Genomic DNA, 21,712 nt, shown 5'->3' with positions numbered 1-21,712 from the left:
AGTTCAGTGGATTTCCTGCACCTCCTCACATGCAATTAGCCTTAAAGCAAAATTGCTTGGCTGCAGTAAGGATCTATCTCAAAACCAAAGAAAGCAGCAGGAAAAACAATAGCCGTCAGCCAAGACTATCTCCAAAAAAATGGGTCTTGGGGTTCATGTGTACTCAGCTCACCGGGAAAAGGTGGAAGGAAGCATGTAGACCATTACCTCTGAGATTGTAAATGGTGAACTAGTTACTAATCTCCTCCACGACTTCCTCACCCTTCCTGATCCGCTCCACCATCCTTCTGCTGCTCTTTAATCCTTCTACCAGCAGGCTGCAGCTCACCCCTTGAATCTTCATCCTTCCACTGCCCCAGGCACTCTCCCAGGCAGCTCCTTTTAACCCATGTTCCTCTAACCCACTCACCTCTGAATCTTCTTTGGTATCCACTGCAAGACCCAGGCTCCTGCTTCTCTGTTTTCCAATTTATTTCCTTCCCATTTATTCCCTACTTGCCAAAAGGCCAGGTCCTCAGCCCCTCGTGACCCTTCCTGTCGTGCCTGTGAGTCTCAGGAGCTTTTGGAAACGCGAAGCTCAGGACAAAGGGCAGTGTCAGGGCAGCGCCTGCACCAGGACGTAGCTTTCCTGATAGGCATGTGTGCGTATTTGGCACATGGTCATACATTTTAAGGAAGGGAATTTTTTCTGCGACACAGGCACTCTGCACCAGGCACTGTACAGCAACAGCATCACCAATGAAACTGCTTCCATTCCTAGGTAGGTGAAATCTCCTTCCCTGGGGAATGTGTGGCAGGTGGGAAGGGAGTGGGGTCTGGCAGGGAGAAACGAATTTGTTGGAGATAGTGGAAAATCTGCTGGGTGTATGGGACTAAAAGTCCCCATAGCTTTGATCAGTGCTGCTACCGGATTCGTTAATTGCATGGTTAGGATGATCCCAAAACCAAATCCCACAAATGCCAGTCTTTATCTCACTGTGGGTTTTGTTCTGTAAAAACCAGAAACATTGTGGGTTTCCCTGGGTTTGGATTTTTGTGTTTTTTCTCTCTCTCCATCTGCTTGGGAGATTTTAAGATGTCACATGTTAAGAACAGTAAAACGGCAACCAAATCCCACAGGTTTCTGTTTTAATCTCTGGAAGACGGTCTCCTCTCTCAAAAACAGAGGGAAAAGATGAACCTTGTTGATACATAAATTGATTTGGATTATATATAATTGTTAAAAAAATGTGTGTAATTTTTAGTCTTTTACATTTTTCATGAAATTTTAATTCGTCCAAGAAAACAACGCCTCGGTGAGATTTCCTGAAGCAATGAAACCTGTAATTGTAACACTAGGCTAGCAAATATCCAGAATAATATTTGGGTAGGGAAAAGCAGAACTGCAGGGGAAGACATCATCCAAAAGGGTCTTTGTGTTCTGCAACTTTTATTGTGTCCTGCTAACAATTTATAAAGTACAAAGTAAAAAACTTACTTTCCTGTCTGAATTAACTGCCTCATTTCTAACCAATTACAGGGTACGTATGATAATTCAGTGAGCTGTTAGTTTTTTCTAAGGGAGAGATTCCTTTTTTTCTTTGTGTTTCGAACCATACACATTCATACAATAGGAAAGTAGTTATTTCCTTTAGAAATCATCCAGTGGATGTAAAAAAAAAGACAATACTTTTAGAACATGGAAACAGTATTTCAAGATATTAACTTTAAATAATTTGGAGAAGTTTTTAAACCCTAATGTCATAATGCTGTAAATATTGTGACATGTCATTTTAATCTCTTAGACCATGCATATGTGTTAGCTACAAAAGTATGGAAGTGCTTATAAAAATGAGAATTCTGATCAGGGGAACCCTCTGGTATTTTTTACTTGATATCTGTAGGGTAGTGTAGATTACACTCAATACATAATCCAGAGTGCAAATAAATGTCTGTGCTTTAATGGAAAGTACTAGAGAGCTCTGAAAGCCTTTCAAAAGTTTTCCCCAGATCACGGAGTAATTTCTACGTTGTTTACCAATTTTGTACTAGTTGAGTACATACACAAGTTCTCTATCTACAGTGTCTGCTCTTTCTAGCCCCTGGGTAGTTTTATCAAAGAAGTCCCTGTAGTTGGTGGCCCTTGCCCCATCCTGAAATATAGCTGAGTCTGATGATATGAAGTTCACTGGAATACACCAGTTTTGTGAATACCTTTTGCCCAGATCTGGTTTTAGAGCTCGGAATGAAATTTTTAGATAAAGAGACGATTCTGATTTTCCTTTGTTCCAGTTCTGATTTCCAGTCTGCTGGACTATGGCTGCACTTCTGCAAGCTGCAACATGACATGCCATAAAGACGCCAGGTGTGAAGTTCAGGGTGGGACAACAGGCTGCTATTGCTCCCAAGGATATACAGGAAATGGCATAACATTCTGTTACGGTAAACAGATTTTACCTGTATGCATTTCTGGTTTGTGCTTGCTTGAAAAACTTACTGAAGAGACCATTAGTTCAAGGGTTAAACTTCATGTCACAACATCTTACACTAACATCTTCTCAAAGCCAAAAATTTTAGCAGTTTCTGAGAAATTCTGCAACTTACTCTCAGCCTACTATTTTAATATAGCATACTGTGCACCTTAGTTGAGTATGACCTGTTTTCCAGCTTTCCTTTTCCATGACAGATGCTGATGTATCTTCTCTGATTTAGCTTCAGCAATTTCCCTTGTGACTCAGGACTTCTGAATTTTGGAGCTGGCATGACTGCTACTCTACAGCCCTCACATCTCATCCACATACACATCGTGCTAAGCTAATCTGCCCAGCAGCTGATCATGATCAAATAATGCAGCTCCTGGGCTACTCTAGCAGGCTGAGGGAGGTATGTGCGCCGCAGAGACATGCCCACATGTGAGGCCAAAGTTAATTTTTTCACTACAGCTGCTTGCAAGGGAAAAATGCCAGAAACCCTATGGAGGAGTCTGCCTCTGGATGCCTCTATCTTCCATACAAAAGAAAGGATATTTTCCCTGCCTTCATTTCTGAGACGTCCTCCACTATGAATAGCTCTAGTACTTATTTCTACTGTCAGATATAGCTATGGCTAGCTGCAGGCGGGCTGAAATTCATATGAATCTTGTCAGTGTTCAGTGTCCTGAGAAATAGTTATGCATATTAACAATCCATTTGGTCAGTTCTTGTGTTTCTTGCATCTTGGGAAATTTAGCATTAACAGAGGCACTTTGGTTTGGTATAAGCATAGGTAAGTGGCCCACCTTTAGTTTGGATTTTTATAGCTCATTTGCCACTGTGTACTTGGAAGTGTTCTTCTTTTAGGAAAACTTAGAATGCAAAGAACTTTCTCCTAAGAAAGCTACTTACCTTTTCATAAGCTGGGAATGCTTTGAAAGAAAACACAGAATCACAGAATCACAGAATGGTATATGCCTGGCTAAAACAATAAACAATAAGGAATCACAAAAATTGTAATATAACTCAGTTTTGAAGAGACGTCTGGAGGTCGTCTGATCCAGTTCCGCACTTGGAGCAGGTCCAGCTTAAAGAAGGTTGGACAGGGCTTTGTCCAGCTGAGTTTTGAGTATCTCCAAGGGTGAAGACTGCACTCCTATGTGGGCCCCTGTTCCAGTGTCTATCAGAATTTTGAAAACTTTTTTCTGATATCTAGTTGTGGTTTCTCTTGATGCAGCTTGTAACTTCTGCCTTTCATGTGCACTTACTGCTGTACATTTCTAATAATAGTTTAGCTTAATCTCCTCTATAAACCCCTGTGACCTCCCATTAGGTAGCTGTAGATAGCAATATGATTTCCTCTTTGCCTTCTCTTCTTAAGCCTGAACAAACACTGTTCTCTCATCCTCTTCTTTGCATCATGTGTCATGTAGTCACTAAACATATTTCTTGAATTTAATTCTAACCTTGCCATAAATACAGGTCAATCATTATTTGTCTATTGAGCTGCTCAAATGAAAACAAGAAGAAATGGCCTTCACTACACTAGTATTGTATTTGCACTAATTCAATTTTACTACCATGAGTAAGCTGGTTGATTTGAAAGATAAGTGCACATTAAGTTTGCAGAGTCAAGGCCCTGCGCTTTTGGATAATGCAGAGAAAGAAGAAAAACAAGTCAATTTTTAGCAGTACTACCTGGAACAAATCAAACCAGCATTTACTTATCTACCATGATCTGGTGTCCACTACATTGTCTGAACTTTTCTAGAAAGTTGTGATTATGAATCATCAATTAAATTTAGAGTAAAGATATCTGTTGTTCTTCACTGACATTACTGATGTTCTTAAATCCACCCATTATATATATATCCATTATGACATTATTAAATCCATTTGTGTGAGGATGGATTTATCTTACCTTCCACATTCTTTTTTCTCATACAGTGTCTTTTTCTCACTTTCTTTTTCTCCTGTATTTTCTTAGGGAAACCTACATTCAAAATTCATAAAAACATTTATTCTTCATCTAAAGAAAATTCAGTACAGTGAAATGTACAATCACCAATCTTGTGAATTGATTGTTCATTAAGAGTTATACTAAATGCTTGGAAACTCAGTATCTAAAATAAAATATCCAATGTCAGTTTGGGCAAACTGGCTACTAGATGCATTTGTGGTGCTTTGCAGTTAAGTGGCAATGGTTTGAAGAAAGTCTCATGTCAGGGGACCAGCGTTTTCTCTGGTAAAATACCTTAACAACCACCAAAGTCACTTACCCTCCAGCCAAGCAGCAAAACTTGTATCAGAACTGTGTGACTGTTGCCCCTGAAAGAGAGACGAAGTTTCTCTAGGGCAGCAAGTTACACAGTGCGTTATTAATATTGTGCAGTAGTCCTCTAATAGCATGAACAAGTAACCTGAATTTTAATTGGGTAGCCTTTAAAATGGATTAGGAATACAGGCTAAACTGTAACATAAATAGTTTAAAGCTACAAAAACATGAAGTAAAGCCTCAGTTGTTTAATGACGTGTTAGATCTTGCTGTTCTGTGTGGTGAAAGCGGCAGGTGTATCTGCTGTTCTAGAGATAGCTTCAGTTAATAATCTTACCCTTTTTACAATGATAGTCCAGTCACCTTCAAAGGAGATCGTCAGTTATGTGCTAATACAAGCATTTTCTAAAGATTATATATGGTACATTGTGCTTGCATATTTGCCCTTTTAGTTATTTAAATAGGTCATAAGAGTCATAATTACCGTCAACAACATTAATAGTTTTGCATAGTGCAGAACCAAGTTCTTCATTGTGCGTCTCCTGGTAGACAAATAAGAACAGTGGTTGTTTTGAGGGTTTATTCTGGATCAAGCAATTCAAATTCTTTCTCCTTGTAAAAGTGTTGAACAAAAATGCTAGTTTTCATGTTAGTCCTCTTAAGCTTGTATAGCTGGAAAACTGTCTCATTTTCATTTATAGGCACACTCTCACTGTATTTAAAAGGTTTACATTTGTTTCTCTACTTTCACTTGCTTGTAACACCTCTTAAATACTTGTAAAAGTTATTTCTTTGCTAGTTCTGTCTTTTCAATGTGATACACTTAGACATTTTCCCTTGAGTTTACTGTGCTGCAAAAAGCAATAATGCCCTGTTACTTTTATTTTCTATCACCATTATTGATGAATCATGAATCACTGATGTCAGTACACCTTAGGAATGGGGTTTGTTAGTTTTTACTTTGCTCCCTTTGCCAGCTGGCTAAGTGACTGCAGAGAGCTCAAGATTATTGGATTTGCTGTGTATAGATAAAGACATATAGATATGAATTTAATTTCCTGGTGTCAAAGTCATGGCTCCCAAAATAATTATCCTCTTAAAATCTTTCCCACAAGATTTCAACCACTTCAAATTAGGTCATGTTTTGGACTTTCTGAAGGCATACTTTGGCCAGTCTAACAAAAAGCTAATCCTCTTCATAATCTCATTGTCTTCAGTAAGAATATGTGCAGGAATTCACATAGTCAGGAGAATAACTGATTGTAGGATCTGGCCTCTTTTAGATATTAGAATTTTAAGTTACATAGCAATAAATTCTTTCTGTACAGTATCTTCCAGAAAGCCATAAATGAGTCACCTTGTCAAGCTTTATGCCTCTGAGGTGCAAAATACCATCCCATTTTTCTTACTTCTTTTGTATTTATATTCCTTGCTTTATGTAGTATAAGATGAGTGAATGGCCTCTGAAAATATAACTGTTTGCCTTTTAGGACTCTGTTCTTGGACAGATGTGTATTCTGAATGTAATACATGAGGCTTTAGCTTCACATTATCATACACTTAATTGAAGTAGCACAGCTAGCGCTCTTGGCATAAAAATAAAAATATGTCCAGATAAGACTGATTTATAGATTTATAGACTTCCTCTTGTGCAAAAATGCCATGGATTTTTTACAGATAAATGGCATATATTTGCCACTTTTGTAAATCCATTTCTTTATATAAAAAGAGTCGGCTGTATAAGTTAGGTGTTGCTCATAATCCCAGCTTTCTTCCAAAAGAAAATTAAAGGAAACAAACAACATTTAAGATCCTTTAGAGAAGATTGGGATGGAAGTAAAACTTCATAGAAGCCAATATTTTATTTTTAAAACTGAGGGAAAAATAAGTTGGCATCATCGATGCTTCCTAAGCAGCTCTGCTGTTTCAATACTGGCTGCTTCTTGATTGCTGACTGCCAATTTGCTGCTTTGCTGGCACACTGCAGGAAATTAAAGTAAACAGTGTGATCACAGTGTTTACTTTAACTTTGCAAAATACGGAAGGAAAATGAAGCGGTGTTGTTTGTTCCAGGAGGGTAGGCAGGCAAGCAGGAAAAGTCTGAACACAATATCCCTCTCAGATATCCCTGCACAATATTCCCTTGAAATGTCACTTGAAAATTATACTGCAAAATTAATCAGTCTTGTAAAAGAGTTACAGTGCTTCCAGAAATAGTGAGCAGGGACTTAGGCTGTCAGGGAAACTTTGTACTGAATTAAGGCACTAACTCTCCTTCTGAAGTGCAGTGTAGGATGTTTTATCATTTTCCAGAGGCAAAAGATACATCAGTGCAAATTGGTATTTTTCATCAAAATACAGAATCACTGTTAGAACACTGGGCAATTTGTGTAAACTCAGCTGAATCAAACTGAAAGCCTACGCAATATCGGAACATAAACATATTTTCTTGTTTTACTGAGGGTCATACAACAAACTCTCTGGCTTTTGCCAGCCATAAAAAGGAGCTTTCCTGTGAGACATCAGCTTCTTTCTCTAAGGTGATATTGCTTTGTCCCACCACAGACTTTTGTTGCAGTCACTGATCTTGTTTTGATTCACTGGTGTCACCATTGCCATTCTGCAGCACCCAATTGGTGTATATCTTTGAGGGAATTTTTACTTTTCAAATTAACATGACCATGTAAAACCACAGTGTGTAATCATTTCATTCTACCCAGAAGTGTTCCTCAATAGAAAATGATCTAATCCAAATGCTGGTTCACCACAGAAGAATTTTTTTTTTTTTTTGTTACCAGCAGGCATACATCACTGGATGTCACTTCTGTGTTTATTTAATAGTCTGAAATCACTGATATGGAAGATGCAATCCACACACTTCCTAAATTCATTTCACTGCTAACATCAGTTACCACAAGCTATAAAAAGGCAAACTGCAGCTGCTCTAGCATAGCACAGCAGGAGAAAGATATGCCTTAGCCAAACACAAATAACAGGGCTCAACACAGTGAGTGACAGCTTGGAAAACTTGGGATGTGCTACGCAGGAGACCAAAGCAGACCACCGATTCCCAGACCTTTTAACATGCTCCTGATAGCCTCTGGGCTGGTCTCTCACTCTTCCTTACCCTTTTTCCTTTTCCCTCCTCCTCCTGTGTCTCACAATCTCTGCTGCTTTACCTCCAGATTCTGCCCGAGCTTTTACACAGTTCCAGGGTAAAACCAGAGCATAGGCTGTGTGAAAAGGCAGGAGTCGTCTTCAAATTTAGAAGTCCTACACCAGGATTAGGTGTCTGGCTTCCCGTCCATGTCTTCATTGGTCATAACGTAGCTGAATTTTTTTTATCTTTTCCTGATGTGCAGAGATTGAATGTTGAGCTGTGCTATGTTACCTGGTGGAGGTACCTTGATCAGATGTTCCAGATTAAAACTGTAGGCAGATCATGGAATTGAAAAGTCTGCACAAATTAGCCAGGGTTTTTTGATATTCCGGTGCATGATGGTCCACTTTTGTGAGAAAGTGTGGGTGTTAATGTACAGGTTAACGCAGCAGGTTCCTGGCTATTTGGGGACCTATGGCTTTATGTATGGCTTCTCCCTTTACACTTGCAAGATGTTACACTTTCCTGTGAATTTGGGAAGAGTTTGATGGCTGTGATATATGTAGACTGCTGGGGACTAACCAGCTGTTGCATGGTTGCCTTCCAGTTGCAAAGGATGGAGCTATGTTTATGTTCCTCAAAATAGTCATACCCTTGGCTAACATTGTTAGTCAAAACAGTGTTTTTGTAGAGTTTTTTTTAGAGTTCACTTTTTATAACTGAAATTGCTTATTGTAACTAGCTTCTATTGAAATTATATCTCAGTTGAAGCTTTTAAGAGTAGGTCGGGAATTTGAAAGGGGGGAGTGTGTTATGACAGTGCCTGGTGATGCATGAGAACATTGGTCAGATGAAAAGCAGGGCAGGATGTTTGAAGTAATAATACGAGCCTGCTGAATAAGGCACAGTGGAGGGTGTCTTACTCCAGTTGTCTTACCTCTGTAAATGGCTGAGTCCATAAAATTTTTACTTGAAGCATTTTATGCATTCAAAGTGCCAAATCCAGTATTCTCACTCATATGAAAAAATCCTTCCCAGTTTCTCACTTGAATGAGATAGAGAGAAATCTTCAGAGGGTTAGCTCTCCTTCCTACTGCCAAAAAAACGTTCACCTGGGCCAGAGATACAGCCCACTATAATAATTCATAAGATTGACCATAATTTTAATAAGCCTTGGACCAAGCCCATGATAGCCTCATAACATTCAGAATTTGGGGGGGGTGGGGAGGAAAGGGTAGCTGTATCTTATATTCCATGTTTTTGTTTACTTTTTCTTGAAACGGTACTTTGAGCATGACTAACATACTATAATGAATTTTTTTAAATGGCCAGGAAGAAAGAAAACTTCCTCTTGTTACATCTTTAACCATATCTAATCTCTCTTTTAAATTAGTCCTGTTCCCATCTAAAAAGAGTTTTAAAAATGTGTGTAGATTGTGTGGTAGAAAAGAGTCAGTTATGTCTCCCAAAAATGTACCCAAACTTTCAGGCTGATCAGCTGCACATGGATGGTTTCTTATTTGTTTAATTCAAAATGTGTTTCAGCCTTTGCCAAATAATGATGATTTCCTTTTTTTAGAAAATACTCTTTTTATCCTGCTTTATGATCCTAAGAATCAATCAATATGTTACATGTTTAGAGGATGTGGGAAAATTCATTTAAGGAGCTTCGAACTTATTATCTCAGAGTCTGCCTACTTTGTGTCTGCCAGAGACGTGATTCACTTCCTGCATCTCTGGCATGTGAAGCAGTCCCAAAAGGTCCAATGGTAACAATACAGTCTGCTCACTTGCTGGTTTGAAGAAAAAGGATGGAAGATACTTGCAGAATACATATACTCATACACGTATATTAAATGTACACAATTGTGTACATAGGGACCTATGGAGAAGTAGGTATGTGAAGAAAAACCAAACTTTTCTATGAAAAAAATTTTAAAGCAGTCTCGGAATTGTCAGTTTACTCGTTCTGTGTTTTTATATTTGAAATCAGCTTTTGTTAAGGAAAGACCAGGATTTACTGGAAAGAAATTGCTTCCAAAAATTCCACTTCCTTGAGACATCATCTGTACCTAGATCTGCACACAGTAGAGCCTGCTACAGCTATCCAATTCTGCAACTGCCTTTGGGGCTATGAAGTTACTGTTACCCGTGTAACAAGGAAAGTGTCATAATGAATTACATGCATACGAAATGGTGATGTCATTTCTGTGCATCTACATTGATATCCATGTAACATTCCACAGTCTGGCATACTGATTTTAATTTTGACTCTGTTCAATAACTTCTACAGTTCAATAGTAGAAAAGTGTTCTATTTGGGATTGTTTTTGCTTTTTTTGTTGGTTTGTTTTCCTCTTTCATAATAAACTGTCCAGCAGTGGTGAAGTTGTCTGTAACCTCATCTGAAATGTGTAATTTATCTAGGATGATATGCTGGTGCACATTTTTTCTGTGTATGACTGTGAACAATTGCCGACTGAGCTGTTGGCAGACAGACTATCAAACCCCACTCAGCCCAGTGTTTATGAAAGAGTTTAAGAAGGTAATTGACACTTTGTGCCTCTATTTGCCAAAGAAAGAGATAATGACGTTCTCCAAGAAGAGTAGAATCTAACCAAACATTGTGCTCTAAATACAGAGCACAAAGCCAGGTGATGCTTGTGAAAACATGGCTTGGCTGCAGGAGGAGGAGGGGGCTGAAGGACTGCAATTTTGAACTGTATATTTTTTAGGTACACAGATTTTATTTAGAGATTATGGCTTGAAAATGAAATTTACAGTAAGTGTGTTTTTCGGCGATAAGAAATTGATTTTGTGACCTTGGTACACACTAATTGAAATATCTGGCACTGTGTTTTGCTGAGGTTAAAGGAAGCCATATATGCCTGGAACGGCATTCTTCTTTCACCTTGAACTGTGCAGTTAATCACAACCACAATCACTGGCAGGAAGGAAGCCGCTGTTTCCCTGTGGTACAAGGAAGCTGAATAATCTCGGTTCATTGTCTAATGGATAGGTTGTTGTGTGATTACTTTGGGCTAAGTGTAAGAGATTCACAATAACTTCAAAATCGAGACTTCTGGTGGAATTAACATTCAACAAGCACCAGGGGCCGGAGCTTCACCTGCTGCCATGCAGCAAACGGAGGGAGCGGACAGGTCTGCAGAGCAGGGTCGCGGGGGCTTCTCTCTTCATCCACCCGCCGCGAGCATGGCTGCTCATTCAGGGCTGAGACAGCTCTGTCCTGTGCTCTCTGCTGCTGTGCCAGGAGATGATGCAGAGCAAAGGCTCTCTGGTTTTGCTGTCCTATGTGCTGTTTCAGCGGTGGAGAGGAGAGAGCAGCCCAGGGGCTGCTCTGCCCTTGGACTGTTGTTCCTGTGCATCCTTCCACCTGAAAGGCCAGTTGTAGCATTTAGGAACAGCAACTATGCCCCAAGGGACTCTGCTGGTGGGGTTTTGATTTAATATGTCTGCTTTATTTAACCGGGTTTCTGTCTTAGCTTAGAAAGTTGTCTATAAACTGGTGTGGCAGAGTGTCCCATTATTTTGCTTATTACTTAATGTTACACATTTGCTAGGTTGGCACAGGATCATGTTTTTCAAAAAGGAAAATGAAAGCTCCTGAAAGGCCTTGACAATAAATGGTTATTTGTTCAAAAACAGCCGAGTCAAATCTTTGTTTATGTTAGTAGGCTTCATGTAATGGTGTTGCAATAAAGAAAAATAGCTCTTCAGGATATGCACTGGCTTTTATGTTTTATTTGTAATGAAAGCTATGCACATAGGTGGCAATCTATGTAAGTTACAGTGAGGGAGAACATAAGCATAGATGGTGACTTGCATGTTTATATATTTAATATTTATTTGTGGCAAAGTGTCTGAATCTCAGTTTTAAATAATGTGAAATTGGGCTGAGGTACTGCAGTTTTCATTCCCAGAAATTTACCAAAGCGAGCCTAAGGGGAAAGGTGAATTTGTCCTACACCAGGAGACCACTGCGTCCCTCCTGCGCCATCCGTGCAGAGGAGCTGCAGGTCCATTCCCACGACCGTTGCCCTATCTTCTCATGTTCAGTCCCAGTTTGGGAGGGAGTCCAGTGACCCTCACAACCCTCCCAATGTTGTAAAGGTTTTTGAGTATCCCCAAAATTCAAATGGGCTGAGGGCAGCACAGCCCTGGCTCACAGTTTGTGTCAGGAGTCTCATGGGGTGCAAGGAGTTACTGCAACATTGATCCCTGCACTACATGAAGGTCTTCATCACTGATCTCTGTAACATCAGTGGCCCTAAAAAAACACCAGAGAAACTCTTCAGGATGTCTGCATGAAATGAAAGAGAAGTTCAGCTAAGCTCCGCAGGCCTAAATAGGAGCTCTGAGCCTTGCATTACTTCTTTGTAGTGGTGGGAAAGGAGTAAGTGGAAAATCATGTTACAGTGGAGGCTTTGCCTTATATTTTGTCTTGAAGAAATCATTTTGGTGGGTAGCATTGACCCTGAGGAAGCTCTACCATTTCAAAACCAGCCTGCAAGAAGTCAGAAGGTGGATCAGCTGAAGCTGGAGGTACTCTGGTGAACAGATTCGGGCCCTCTGTACCTATCCAAAACGTTTCACTATTTAGAGCTATGATGAAGGATGCATCAATTTATAAATACCACCCAATGTGCAATACAAAAATATCAATACTTCTGTCCCATTGTGTCAGGGTTATCTGGTACATACAGAAAGAATTTCATCTCATTAACTGCCACAAAGAAAATAGGAAAGGCAAATAGCCTTCAAAAGTGTATTGACTTGAAAGAAGAGATGAGAAGTTTCTAAAACTTAATACAGCTTTTCAGCTTGTCACCGAATATCCGGGAATAAAACCTCGTAACACCAATGTAGTGTTAAAAGGCAGGCATTCTTTATTGCAGCACTGGATGCACGGGGGATAATTCCACCGAACGTGCATACCTCATACCTTTTCCGTGCAGTTTATATAGATCAAAAATATACGTATTCATTAGGTTTCCCAGTCCACCTATACATATGCATAGCCTATCCCTTTCATATTAAAATCAATTCCAAGATGTAATTTCCATATTAAAATCAGTTCCAATAAGTCATTTCCATAGACTCCTCCCAGCTGCGCTTGCGCAGTGCCTCCTAGTGGTGGTCGTTGGGGGTCTCAAGATGAAGGCTCATTCTCTTTATCACAGTTTCTGCGCAAACTCAGTTCTCTTCTGGCTCCCATCCACACAGTGGGGTCGTCTTGACTGGTTCTAGGCGACTTCCAGCCCCTATCAAAAACTAATCCCTTTGTATGGAGATGCAAGACTCTCTGCTTCAGTTAATTTACACAATAGATAGGTACTATAAATGCACCTGCAACTTTTAGGTAATGCTATTTCTATTAAAAATCCCCTTCACTACTATTGTTTAACATTAATGGTTACCTAGAGACTAGACCCTCTGTTCCCAGACCTAATGTCCAGATGGGTAGGGCTGTACAAGCGACATAGCAGCATTGTTCGTGTTTATGGTTAACTGATTCTATCTCTCTGTTACAAGCTGGGCCAGTCAAAATAGAAACTATGCAGGGTAACAGCTGTAAATGATGCAGAGCTGCAATTAGGCCGGTTTTTTAGAGTTCTCGTGCAAATCTTGCTACGTTGATTCCACAAAGCTTTCATCATACTTAGCTCCAACCTAGGAAATGCTTAGTAAAGCTGTCTTTCAAAAAGTGAGGTCACTTCAGCGGTGCATCATACAGCATCACTGCTCTCAGGAGAAACTAGATATTCAGTCCTAGGTGTGTCAGGACACACTAGTGAGCTACAGAACGTGGAGCTCTGTTTGTATCATTTTGCACATGAGGTCTGAGGCTTAGATGGATGCCCAAGGAGAGGCTGGGATAATATTTACACAGCTGCAGAGAAAAGAACTGTTAACTGAACTTTTTGTACATCCTCTTGAATAAACAGGTAGTATGCTAATACCACCAAATGCTTCTTGTTGGAGGGGGGGTGTGCTTAAAGGCTTCTGGGCTGTTCTCAGAGAAAGCTATTGCAGCTTTTATTAGCTGTAAAGTGCTCTTGAATTATTACTCAAGTTTTGGCCTGAGACTGATGAACATTCAGAAAACTTCTAACCTGGCAACAACACATTACCCTCAAGCAATGCCATGCAGACAGCAGCGTTCAAGTCCAAGCTTGATATTCAAACTATTAAGAGGTCTGTGCTGCAATAGGGACACCTGGTTTTGAGCGCTACAGCAGAAATTCAAATGTAGGGCTATTGCTGCTTGCACTGGCAGTGTGGTAAAAATAGTCTCTTGATACACCTGCTGCCTCTGTTCTTGTTGCAGTAGGCAATGGCAAGAGCACGGATGAGTACAATAATGTATTTTGTTATAGCTTCCTGCAGAAGGGGTGATGCTGATGACTTTCCTCCGACAGGGAGGTGACTTGTGATTGACACTTGCAAGCCACAATGGCTGTAGGACACAAAGCCACAGTTAGGGGTGGATTTTCTAAAGAAATATTTGTTGAGCACTTTTGAACTGTCTGGCTCTATCCTAGGTGCCTAAAGGAGGATTGAGTTTTTTCAGAAGAATAATCCCAGTTGTGGGTGCTCAGCAATTGAAAATCTGTCCCTGAAGTGCTTTTTTTTCCCTATAACCTGTTGGTATTTTGTGCTTTTGATTGATTTATTACTTTATTTTTAACTGCAAAGACCCTTTAATTAAGGAGGGGAACTATGTGAATGAGCTGGAGCTGCTGGTGGCAGCAGCTCCTTGCTGTCGGAGATTCGGTAATTAAATAAGTAGATAATATCCTCCTTATTGAGAAGATTTAGAAAATCATAAGGACTTTGCATTATTACAGTGTTTAACATCCGCAAATGGAGGTAAAAAAACCCATAATGGCAATTTTCATTAGCTGCAATGCATGTGGAGGGCTCTTTTTCTTTCTTTGAACAGCCAAACACTAAACAATTCCTAAATCCCTTCTTGTTACTTATGTTTTCTTCTTAGTGGTTAAAAACACTATAAAGCAGAAATTGAAGACTTGCTATTAAAATACTTGCTGACAGCTCCATTCAAAACATCTTTTCAAATAGTACTACCACATCATGATTCATCTGCTATTCTGATACATTTCCTTTAACAACAAGTACCTTCCTTCTTGGTTAGGGGCCATCTCTTTTCATGGGAAAATTCTTCCTTTAGACACTTTATTGAATCCCTACTGTAAACAAGTCTTTCTCTGGTTTGGTACTGTTTGTGTTACAGAATGTCTGTAACCCTCAAAAAAGCACAGTAACAGACTCATTCGGCATGAAAAATGAGAGATGGTCTCAGCACGAGAAAGAAACCCTACCCTTTTTCACCTCCTCACCTGGAGTATGAGTGCAGGTGCCCTGTGCTATTAGCGTGGCAAGCCAGGGTTTCTGGCTCAGGATAGTGACTCTGCGTCCCTCAACGCTCCGCGAGTGCATGCTGCCCTGTTGGCTGCAGACCTAGCAGGGAGCACCCCGCTTCTGCCCGCAGGCTCTGCCAGTGCCGGGTCTTCACCCCGTGTAAAGCAGCGCAGCTCTATCAATTACGGCAGAGTTATGCAGCTCCCACCAGCTGAAGACCAAACCTAGGAACATTCTGGGGATTAAGTGGTCCCTAGTGAAGCAGGGTGAATTTCACTCTTCAAGCTTGAAGTCAGAATTATTTACAGTCACTTTAACAGGACAACAGCTGCTCTTTACCTAGAGATGAGCCAACAGCACTGAAAGAATTTGGATCTGAATTGCAGATGGATGGATTTCAATTTGATTCATGTAGCTGGACTGCATGATTCTGTACCGTAAGCTCTCAAAGTCAGAGATTGAGAGAAAAATCATTAATTTCGAAGCTGATAGTCTGAAATACTTTTATGAAGCAATATATTTTCATAGCAGACACAGATCAATTTAGAAGTAGTAATCAAGGGCCATGTGCTACATGTTCATGGACAGAAGATGTAAAGAATCCAGCCAGAGCCAGACACTTAACATTCAGAGCATTCAGACTAGCACTGAGGATGTTGCCTCTATGGAAAATACGATGGTTCAGAATTAAAGTAGTGTGAACTTGTGAGATAATCACCATGCTGTGCAGACATAAAGATGCTGCTGGATGGCTGACAGAAACAAGCTCAACATAACTTATCAAAGCAAATTTGGGTTTAACTTCTGTATAAAATCGGTGGAAGGAAAAGTCCCTGCAAATCTTCCACAGAAAAGATATGTTCAATTCTTGAGACAAAAGAGAAAATTGTAATATAATAGAACCCATTGAAATTACTTTTTATCACCTTTGAAAGGCATTCTCTAAATTCAAAGTAACCACACCAGTTTTCATCAATTGAGATTCAGGCCCAGGGATTTTTCCCTTGCCAGTCCTAAGAATTTTATGAGATGTAACATTCCCTTAAAAATAAAGCATCCACACACTACTGTTTTATGTCATGCAAGTAATAGCATTGTACTAAACCAAAATTTACATTTACTTGGATACTACTGCAAGTAAACTCCTCCTGGAAATTTTTAACCCTGCTCCCTTAGTATTCTCTTTGGGGATACTTATATGAAAAAATAGTGGCCGCTGGCAGTGATAGATATTTCAAAAGGCTGATTCATTTCATCTCTCACAGCAGTCATTGAAGGACTCTGCTCTGTACCATGCTAAGTGTCTGAAATCAGATCTTCAAGCATTCAGGATTTGTACTTGGAGCCAGACATGGTTTTCACTCCTTTGCTGACGTTGTCCTCTGTCATAACTTGAAGCAACCTGAAGGCACCTCAGTGTGAATTATTTACGCCCTCACAGGTTGATTTTTCTCCAGCTTTCCATATCAATCTTTACCAGCCAGGAAGGAAAGTAGAGAATAATGAAAACTTTAATGGGTGACTTTATTTTAGCTGATGTGTTAAGGTTTTCTGTGGGAGTGACATTGAAGCGTGATCATCCTCAGTAACTTTTGAACTCGCTTGTCTTCCACCAACTATTGTAAAAAGAACAAAGTTTTTTAAAAATTTGAATGTTTTGCGTAAATAATTTCATGTGAAAAGTTACACTGTTAACTCACACATACTGAAGAATTCACATGGAAGGGTAATTTTACTTTGGATTGAGCCATGAAAAAAATTGACCTTGAGCTTGCATTTCCCTAGCCACCAAAGTCAAGCAAATTCATGACATAAAACGGTAGGAAGCCAGGTTTCAACAGTTATTGGTCTTGTGTAACATTTTGTTTGCTGCAATTATTAAGAAGCATTTTTATATGAGATGTTCTTATCTATTTTGGTTGGCTTCTTTTTAACTAATTTAATGTTATCTTCAGAGGCAAAATTTTATTTGAACTGAAGAGTCTCGTTAGACCTACAGTCTATTTAGATTTTTCTATTTCTTGGGCTATAAATCAGTAGGGAAAGATTCTTTATAAATACACACAGGTATATAGACCATACTGTCTACGTACATTTAAAAGGCATTGAAACAATGTGAATTCCTTTAATCTGTATAAAAGATCCAAAAACTTAATTTATATAGTTTAGGTTCATATCCAGTTCATCATACTAATGTACTCCATAAATGAATAAGAAATAAATAAAACATACTGTAGTTAAGCACTCTGCATATAGTTTCACTAAAATGTATTAGGACAACGGAATATTTTCACGGGTTTTTCTATAGCACATAGAGCATAGTGCTTGAAAAAGATCTTATTTTTTTCCTTCTTTAATGTGGGATCTATTAGGCAGCTGCTGCAAATAGGTAGAGAATTTATCTTTGCTTTAATATCTCTAAGCAGATTCAATTCAGGCGGTTGAGTTCTTGTGGAGAGTGAAAATCCTGAAAGAGCTTATTATCTCTGTGTCAGTTTTTACTGCTTCTATTCTCTTAATGGTATAAGTAAACAAGGTATACAAAGAAAATGGTGAGATTTTTACCACCGATTTCTCCTCAGAAAAGGGATGTAATATAGCGATGTGAAGACAGATGACTCTGTATTACACTGCTATATGCTACTTTATAGCTTGCAACCAGGTAAAATCTTAGAAAATCTCAAACATTAAAACTTATTGAGACTAGAAATTGAGACTGAAGCCTTTTCTGGGATCTTTTGGGGAAATATTGTAGTTAATAATTATCTCCTAGCTGGTTTTGTTGTTATTTCTCTGCTCCAGCCTTTGACAGACCAGATGTAAACTGCTTTGGGCTGGTGTGTCATTGGGCTCCTGTTATTATCAGCTGGGACATAAAAGTCTCCCTCACATATTTGTATAGGTAAATCTGGTCACTGACTCTTCCCATTCCCATCCTCTCTGCTTTCCCTCTATATAGTATCTCTGTCCCAATTGGTGTTAACAACACCTAGTAATTTAGTATCATCTGTGAATTTAATTCTCAGGCTGTTCATCTCTTTTTCCAGAGCATTAATAAATATGTAAAATAAAACTGGGCTTAACACCAGCTCCTGTGGCAACACAACTGGATGCCTCTTCACAGCTCAGTGCAGTGCTGTTTGTCATGACTCATTATCCTTTGTTTACATTCCTTCAGCCAGTTTTCAATCCACATGACAGCACTCTTATCCAAGACATTATAAATTATTTTTCTAATAAGATTTTGTGAGCCACTGTATCAAATGCTATACTACAGCCCAGATATATTGCAGCCACTCTGTTCCTTCCGTACACTAATCCAGAAAATGGTGAAGAAGCAATTACATTTATCTGGCATGATCTGTTCTTTGAAAATACAAACTATTTATTGGTCATGGTTCCCCTGTTGTTCCGGATGATTTTTACACTCATAATATTTAGAAGAAATTGAGAACAATTGTACAAGAGATAACTGCAGGTTTGCTCTCCTTCTCTTCCCCTTCTTCTTGGAATACTTTCAGCAATTGCTGAGATTCACACCCAGGGATTTAAGGCAAAGGGGGCAAAATATCCCAAATGCATACCCTTCAGCAATGGGGTGTCACATGTGAGGAGTACCTCCAGAGCACAAGGTGTGGCAGAGAGATGGGATTAGCTATAATCTAGGCGATACAGTTAGAGAGAAAGGACAGAAAGGCATGGCATGGCTGTTGGGAGGGGGTGGAGGACTGGCATGATGATCATCTGAACAGAAGAAAGGTGCAGGGAAAGTCAAAGAGAGTCTCAAAACTGGGAGTCAATTTGACAGCTGTCAGCTCTAGGGGAGGATCCCTATGCTGTTACTTGTTCAGTGATTTTGTCTGGTGCTGTTCAAACCAGGAGCCATGGCTTGGTCTCTTTCATAGCAATTCTTGTACTGCTGTTTGTATTGCATGTCACTTGGGGCTTTGGAAAACAATTTTAAAAGTAACCCAGTTTCTCTGTATGAATTCAGATGTAGGCATCATGTTTGTGAACTGCGCAGCTTGTATCCATAGCCCATCTCTTCTCATGCCATCTGGGCTATATGGATTACTAGGGACAGGAGCTTTTGCCCTTGTAACCACACATTTGTGGCTTGTCCCTTACTCAGAATGGAAATACATGGACAGACCTCGCAGTTGGTTTACTGAGAGCTATTCTTGCCTGAGAACTGCAGGATCACACCACGGATCAAATCCTCTTTGTGGAGGGATTACATTTGCTGCCAACTATGTGACATGGTTCAGTTTCAAGCACATACAGAACAAATCTGTGACAAGACAGACGTTTAACAGTGGCTTAGTATCCAGGACTGTCATGGGAGACAGCTCTCAGCATCTGATCTAGCAAGATCTTCTGGTCAATGTCTGCAAGACCTTGGGATCCACCTCTCTAAAATAATTTCTAGGGATGGTGTCTAATGAAGTTTCAGTACTAATTTATATATACTGCATAAGTGTGGATATATACAGTTAAATTGTTCTGGGAGATGACCACTGAGAAGCCACGTCTAAAGAAACTAGTTTTCCTTTCTGCTAGCTCTTGTCACTCCTCTGCAAATCTTCAGTCTTCTTTGTGTCATTTACCCATGCTTATCCTTGGACTTTAAAACGCATTCATGAAAGAGATAACAGGTTTCATTTTGTATATAACTGAAGGTTATCCTGTGAAAACAATGCTACTGAAAGCATGTGATGGCTGACTTGTAAGGAATGTGTGGACACTTTGTACGTATTACAAAAATTTCAGTCCAGCTCCTGGAAAAAAAACCCCCAACATAATCTTGTTCAAGAGATTCCTGTTTCTTGCTGTGCTGAGTGCCTGCTCTGGGAACTCCCGAAAGCCAAACTTCCTGTGCTGGGGACAATCGGAGTGGCAGCTGTTGTCAATTCCATCCTGGAAACTAACTGCCAATGTAGTTAATACCCTGCTCTGACTACTTACTTAGGAAAGTATGGGTAATAATGGAATGAGATTTTTCCTTACACAACAATGCAAAAACAAAAGAAGAAGAAAAAAAGGGGGGCAAAAAACATAAGGAAGTTTTAAACCAGATATGATAGCCTTAAATATTTTGCACCACCTTCCTCCTCTGGAACTAAAGAATGTTCAAAGCAGACTAACTTGGGGTATGTCAGCATGGCTATATGATCGCAGGATCCAACCCATACTTCAAGATTGCACTGATTGGAATAATGCTCTCATGAATAAAATAATGCAGGATGAAGTGTTGTTTATGATTTCTTTTCTCAGCAGATTAGCTATGTACATCTTGTAACACAGGCTGGCTTTGTGGAATATCAAGCACGGCAAGAGACCTGTTAGAAAATGAATTACATTATCCAGCAAAAGCAATATCAGAAATGTCCTGGAGTCTGCACTATCCTAATGCTGATTTAAAATCATATATTTATATTACCTTTTTATGTCTAGTAAAGCAATGTGATGGAGCCTTTCTTTTGCCAAAGTTGTATTATCCCATTTCTCTGAGTTAGGTAAACTGTAATGTGTCTGCTTTACAGATGGGTAAACTTAGCATAAAGAAAGGGAAGCCATTGTTTTCAGTCAAGAATGTCTAAATGTAAGCAGTTTCATCTATATTGCCCATCCATAGTGGCAGTGGCTCTGAAAATGAGCCTCTTTCTATTCATTTATATGACAGATTATTTTACTTTAAACAGTTCTTGGATAAAATGCTTTAGGCATCCCTAGGGCAGGAACCTGAAATCAGGACTCCCGCATGAAGACTCTACCTGCCCAGCTGGAGAGATGTGCTGATGGGCTCAGGGTGATTGAATTGGTTTTGCCAACTGGAGTAGCTTCAGTAAGAGGGATGGAGTGCATTTCTGCTCAGGTGCTGCCTACAGCTGGGTGATTAGGGTGCTTTTCAGGACCAGAGGAAAGCAGATTTGTTTATAACTGCCTTTTAATTCCTGCATGCTAAAACACTGCTGATGAAGAGGACATTGCCACTACCTCTCCTGCTCTTTCTCCTTTTCCTCTTCCTCTATTTGAATAAAAGTGGCTTCAGCCATGCTGAGCATAGCACAGGTTCCCATAGGTATGTTACACATATTATGTTCACAGGACCCCACCCTCTTGGCAAAGAGTTCCCAGTGAAATTGAGGCATCGCTAAAAAGTAGAGACTGAGTTGCTTATGGCTGGCAGGGTCAAGGCAGTCCCAAGCATATCAAGGAGTACAACACAGGCGTTTGTCAAAGTCCTGCTTTTGGTGCCAAATTCCTTTGTCAAGTCGTAATTAAAGAAGTAAGTAGCCACAGAGCAAGGAATTAGAGTACCCCAGTCAGTAGCCAGTCTTTCCCAGACGGCATTTTGATAAATGTTGTATAAATTGCAGTATAGTATAAATTATAGCCATATAAATTACAGCTTGTAGCATGGGATACAGGACCTGCTGGTGGTTTTAGCCTGCATGTATGGTATAGCCAACATACTGTTTCC

General features: G+C 39.7%; 1 protein-coding gene across 2 annotated transcripts in view; it reads left to right on the top strand.

Annotated features, from left to right (window-relative positions):
* The first annotated feature begins 575 nt into the window (after positions 1-575).
* ADGRL4 (adhesion G protein-coupled receptor L4) overlaps positions 576-21,712 on the top strand; it is a 76,641-nt gene continuing 55,504 nt past the window's right edge. Inside the window, exons 1-2 of one of the 2 annotated variants that reach the window (XM_009944902.2) lie at positions 576-760; positions 2,272-2,421. In XM_009944902.2, coding sequence (XP_009943204.2) covers positions 739-760; positions 2,272-2,421 — 172 coding nt within the window. In that variant the 5' untranslated portion in view covers positions 576-738. The remainder of the gene's footprint in view (positions 761-2,271; positions 2,422-21,712) is intronic. The other variant, XM_075424782.1, reaches the window with a different exon arrangement.

This window comes from Opisthocomus hoazin, chromosome 6, assembly GCF_030867145.1.
Source record: "Opisthocomus hoazin isolate bOpiHoa1 chromosome 6, bOpiHoa1.hap1, whole genome shotgun sequence".
NCBI classification, from domain to species: domain Eukaryota; kingdom Metazoa; phylum Chordata; class Aves; order Opisthocomiformes; family Opisthocomidae; genus Opisthocomus; species Opisthocomus hoazin.
Note: the sequence above shows the minus strand (reverse complement) of the source record. Positions and strands in the feature narration are given on the sequence as shown.